At 36.6% G+C, this 5,870-nt stretch overlaps 1 protein-coding gene across 1 annotated transcript; it reads left to right on the top strand.

Annotated features, from left to right (window-relative positions):
- LOC122088620 lies at nucleotides 1-2,887 on the top strand. The gene is made up of 2 exons (XM_042657934.1): nucleotides 1-379; nucleotides 2,364-2,887. The coding sequence occupies exons 1-2, from the start codon at nucleotides 110-112 to the stop codon at nucleotides 2,622-2,624; spliced, it is 531 nt and encodes a 176-aa protein (XP_042513868.1). The 5' UTR covers nucleotides 1-109; the 3' UTR covers nucleotides 2,625-2,887.
- Nucleotides 2,888-5,870: the final 2,983 nt, after the last annotated feature.

The following is a 5,870-nucleotide window of genomic DNA, read 5'->3' as shown; positions in this document are numbered from 1 at the left end:
TCCATTTTTTTGGAAAAACGTTTTCCTGGATGAGTACCAAGCCCAGCCTAAGCCGCATCTCTGCTATCCTCTTGGGCGATTTCGGAGTTCGGACTCCACTCTTTCATGGATGATGATGATGGTTTCACTAGCATCCTCATCCTTCCTCCCTTGTTTCAAGAGTAATATTCTTATGATGGTCAGGGCACCTGCCATTGATCCTCCATTCTATTCAAGGCCCCTCCGCCCTTCCAAATGGCCTCTTCGAAACACTTCAATACTGAGACCAACGTCTCGTTTGAATTCCCAGAGCTTAGATAGCGAGGAGGAAGACCAACAGGCTTCAGTTCAAGACCTTAGGGTTCCGGAAGAGTGGCTTGTCCCCTCCAAGGCTCTCCAGGTACCTTCAACTTCTTCCCCTGTTTCCATTTCCAAAGTTCAATTTGTTCATTCCACCTTGATTCTTGGAAAATTATGAACTGGGTAGCAATTTTATGTCCTTTCTTCTGTTTCTTTAGATTCTTGTACAGTTTTCATCATGGGGTTTCAGTAAAATTTCTCCTCAGCTAATTGAGCTGTGTTTTAGCACAATATTTTTGGTGTTTCTGCCGGGTAACCTTGAATTTTTCATAAGATAGAAGAGGAGACACATGATATACTTCTGCTACATTGTTCTGTGCAATCTATTACGCTGAAAAACTAACCAATTGATGAAAATTCCATCTATCATGAACAGTGTGTAATGGGTTTGTCCTTTTACGGTGTTTGATATTTGGCATCGTTGGACTAACATGGATGAAGGGTTCCTCATACGGGGGTGATTTTAGAGCTTTCTTGGAATGCTTATTGGTTACTAATGAGATTTTCCTCTAGATAAGGCAAACTTTTCCAGGAACCATATTAGAGGTGACTGAGAGACAAGAGTTTGATCTACACTCATTTCTTCTAGCCATAATGTATTAAGTGATTAGTGAAGAACATGGTTGTGGATAGATCAGAGATGTCTTGACACCCATTGACCGAAAGATCCCATATAATTGTCAAACTGAAACTTAAGTGGCTTTTGACAACTGCAATCCGGTTCCGGCAGATATTAAAGGATGTGTGTTTTATCATTTCTCTTCTCTTCTTGTAATATAGTTCCAAAATTGTATACGATGCTTTTGAATGTGGATTGAAGGAAAAGGTTGGCAGCCTCAGGGTTGGAAGACTTGAGAGCTCCCATCGAAGATACCCATTAGTTTATCGTAGAAATTCTCCACAATATCTGCATCTATAGAATCAATCATGGTTTCAAATACTTCTGTTGATTTTGGCAAGTTCCATGTATTTTTTTTTTAGGTCTGTTCATCTTAAAAAATATACAGGATTGGGTCAGAAACCAAGTTCGAGCTTGACAGATGAAATTACGTTACCAACAGAAATTTTTGACGTGTAAAAATTGGAAGTGTGCCCAGAGTTTCTAAATTTTATTATGGAGAGGAACAGTAGAAAACTTGGTGTTAGAATGTCTTCTAGACGCATGAGATGTAGGGCCTGTTGGCTGATGTGGAGATACTCGCCACACTAGACAACTTTAATCAGCTATGGAGAATGGGAAGTTCTAACTTCCTTAACTATATTATGTGGATTGGAAGTTATATAACTTCCTAAACTACTTATCCCTTGATGGTGAGGGATCTAAGTAGAGATTGATTGCATATCTCTTTGGTTGATAAAAACATCATCTTAGTGTTATGAAGAGAGAGAGAGAGTGAGAGACTAAGAAGTAAGAAGGGATAGAAGACCAGTCAAGTACATACCATCAAAGAGAAGCAAATTATTCGTGCAGTCACTCAAGAGGAAAGGCAAGCTTTAACCATGAGAACTTTTGGATGCAATCTTGGACCTAATGGAGGTATGTAGCTATATCTCCATTGATGTAATTCTACATTTTGAGATTGATTTAATCTCACAGGGCCTTTAATACGGCAACAGCAACAATTCAACAACAATGTTGATAAACGATGATGCTCCTTCTTAAAGGAAACCAACTATTTTTATCCAACTTTCCCTTTGTACCCTGGGAGTTTCATCTCTTATCCACCGCCATAGAGTTATTTTGATTTAAAGTTTTTATAGTTTCACCCTTCAATTTTTGCATCTAAACATGGCTCATATAATATTTTGAAACCTTTAGTATAGAAGGAATGAGAAACATGGTTTAATTATATGATTTCATACTCAGCAATAAATAATAATAACTTGCTTCGAACGCTCGTGATCAATTGGCATCTTGATTTCTGATCTGCAATTCATTCAAATCTCACCCCCCCCCCACTTTATAGCCGAATGTTTTCTTGATCTCTGGTCGCAACTAGCTTGACCATTCTGGCAATCTACAGGAATCTGAGTGGCTTAGAGTGACTCTTCACAAGTGGTTGGATGATGAGTACTGCCCTGAGGCTACCAACATTGAAATTAGCAAGGTTGCAGCTCAATCATTCTATGAATCTTTGGTTGGGAGACAGGCTGACTTGGGGGAGATACTGTTGAAGATGGCAAGAGACTTGCAATCTATTTCCTATCAAGAAAGCTTCCACGGTGCATTCTCATCAGCAAATGCAGCAGTCCATCTAATTGCCTCGCGGATGGAGCAGGAGTAGATGTTTCATCATTGTTCTCCTGTGTCAACTTTTCATCGACAAAAGAGTACGCCTCTTGTTTATAGTATTAGTCGTCTTTGGAATACATTAGTTGCACAGTTTTCCAATTTTTGAATTGTAATTATGATTTGTAGTCCTGGGAAGGACGTTTTATTATTTGACTTGCTTTGTGGTAAAACAGAGAGATGTTTACAGAATTAACTGCCATCAGGAGTCATTGTCAGAGTTATTAAGCACATCTGTATTATAATTTTGCATGCCAATGGTTGTCTATCATTTTATATGATATTAGGGTACATGTTTTCTAGATGGTAGTCTGGGAAGGAATCTATGGATGGGCACCTCAGTTTGCCACATGGTATGTTAGATGATACTGAAAATCTATAGACAGGTGGACCCCAATATCCCCGACTCACATGTTACATATCAGTTCAAACAGAGTTGGCTATATGGCAAAACAAAGCATTCAACAGATTTTGGATTACCAGTGTGTGCTAGGGATATGAAAGGCCAATGTGGTATATGATTGAATTCGAGTTTGAAATTTGATAAGTAGCCAATTCAAACTATTCTTCACTTTTCAACCAATCGAAATTGTCACATCATTCTTCATGTGACAAAAATTAGGGTTTTTTGTCCATGGAGTCCTTCCTAAACTGTTTGGGTCTAAGAAATTTTTTTGCACATTAAACAATTTGATTTTTTTCTTAGATGTTCTTTCAAAAGGGTGATCCACTTTGGCAATAGCTAATTTGGCCACATGGATGTATTATTTGAGTTGTTCTAAATCCAAAATGTTTAGGCTGCATTTGGTAACGTTCCAGAAAAACGATTCTGGAGTTTTTTCGTTGGTGCATTTATGTTGTGTTTCGTTTTTTTTTGGAAAAAAAAAAAAAGAAAAAAGAAGAAACTAGAAACGAGAATTGACGGAATGACAAAAGGTAGTTTTGTCGTTATAGTTTTATTAAAAAAAAAAAAATGACATTTTAACATAGAAACTGAAATTTCCGTTTTTGACACGAAACGCTACCACACGCAGCCTTATAGATATAACATTATATTTCTGATGATTGCATTTTTCTTGATGTGTGGCTCTCTTCACCTTATGTTAACTGTACCTGTAGTTCTGTTGGATCCACACTTAGACTATTGGAAGGAGGCCTAGTGACGGGAAGCTGATTGGTTATAATACAGATTGCGTGGCTTTTGTTACAGCAATGGAGGATTAGGGATGTAAAGGATTGGAAATCAAATTGATTATAAGACTATTTGTAATCACATCCGATTAGTGTTCAAAGGGATACAGATAGTTTCCAGGAACTGATTTTTAAAATGTGGATTCCCCTAAAAGGATATGAACAAGAATCAGATACAGATTTGCGACAGTGGGGTCGAGACTCGAGAGTGTGGAGAGAAATGTTGTAGTCTCACTGTATGCGTTGAGTGGTGGAGAATTCAAAAAGACTAATAATCAAGAAGACAGAGAAAGTGAAGGACTGAATCCACCTGAATCCACCATCCCCCTGAGGTTGATGTTGAAGTATCATATCTGAAATTACATAGATGTCCTCATAAATCTTTATTTTCTAATCGGACCTAAACGGATCGGATAAAATATTTAGTATACAATTGAAATTTTTATATCTACATCCGATTAGCCTTCAATTGAATAGTTTTTGAAAACCAATTTTTAAATATGAATTTTCATGAATGATACAAACATGAATCAAAATACATCCGTTGGTTGCCCAGATGGTTAGGACGAATTGGGGATTGTGTGGATAGATGTATAATCTTAGGTTTGATTATCCATCTGTGCATCTGCGATTTAAGTGGAGACCGTAGCCTTGGGTTACTGTTCTAGTCTCCCCGATGATTAGTCAAGATACATATATGCTTACCCGAATACCTTGGTTAAAAAATAAAAAATAAAATTATCCATTCAAAACCTATGATGGATGCATTGAGAGGTAACATCATTAAGGCACCGTTTGACAATGTTCCATTTCTGCATTTTTTTGTTTCTAGAAATGGAGAAACAACATAAAAAACGTTTGATAAAGTTGCTCCATTTCACCCGTTTCAAGAATCATAAATCAAAATTTATGCCTATTTACAATTCTAGGAACGACTTTGACAAAACAAGTCTGACTTGTTTCGTCGTTTCTAGAAAAAAATTTGAGAGGAAAAAAAAAAGCTGTTGTGCCCAATAAATCTTTCAACTATTTAAACCTAAAAAGAGGCAACCGAACCCTCTCTCCTTTTTGGGCATTCGATGATACTATTGGATTTTTTAGTGGCATTATGTCTACAAAAAATGTTTCGAGAAACAAGTTTATCAAACACCAAAAAATCTATTTTTGTTCTCTCCCTTTTGGACATCCGATAATACTATTGTGCTTTTTAGTGGCATTATGTATACAAAAAATGTTTCGAAAAACATGTTTATCAAACATCAAGAAATTTGTTTTCGTTTTTAAAAATATGAAAAACCGTTTCTATCATTTTTAAATGCAGAAATAGAATAAACGTTATCGGTGCCTTAAATCTAGAGAGATCAAAATACTATAATTCATCATCCATTCAAAAATCGCCCGGCTCACCTCCTCCCATTTTTGACTTCTTTGTCACTATCTTAGTACGAAAATTTAAAGAAAATGTTTGGCATAATGAATCCTTCCGATAAAGTGAATGATTTTTTTTTTTTTTTTTCATGATTCAATGTACAAGGCCTCTGAAACAGGTAGTAGTGCTACTATAGATGTCCCTACCTTATTTTTATTTTTGTTATTATCAACAATTGTGAGAACTACTGTAACAGCAAGAGGAAGGCTCTTGCACTTGCTGTTTCTGGAGAAGAATTGCCATGTGGGGAGCTTTTGCCCATAGAAAACCATCAAAGGACATTTCTAGTGTGCGATGGACTCACATCACTATAAAGTTTTGGGGGTTATCATGTATGGAATCTTACCGTGATTTCATGGAGAAGCAGTTTTCTGACTCAAATCTATGATCACTAGGTTGCAATGAAGCAACTTTATTGTTGAAATAAGGTCCACCGGTTCCAGATTACTAATCATGAATATAGTTAAAAAAAAATAAAAAATGGATATATAAGAAAAATGAATTATCTGAAACTTATTCCTACAACTGGATTTTGTCACCAAAGAAAGCCCTATTCTTCTTAGAGTCTCTTCATCTCAGGTCGATGGATCTTCTCAATTGGAAGATCTCCTATATGGAGAA

The sequence above is a fragment of the Macadamia integrifolia genome, chromosome 9 (genome assembly GCF_013358625.1).
Source record: "Macadamia integrifolia cultivar HAES 741 chromosome 9, SCU_Mint_v3, whole genome shotgun sequence".
Classification (NCBI taxonomy): domain Eukaryota; kingdom Viridiplantae; phylum Streptophyta; class Magnoliopsida; order Proteales; family Proteaceae; genus Macadamia; species Macadamia integrifolia.
This window is presented reverse-complemented; position numbering and strand designations above follow the sequence as displayed.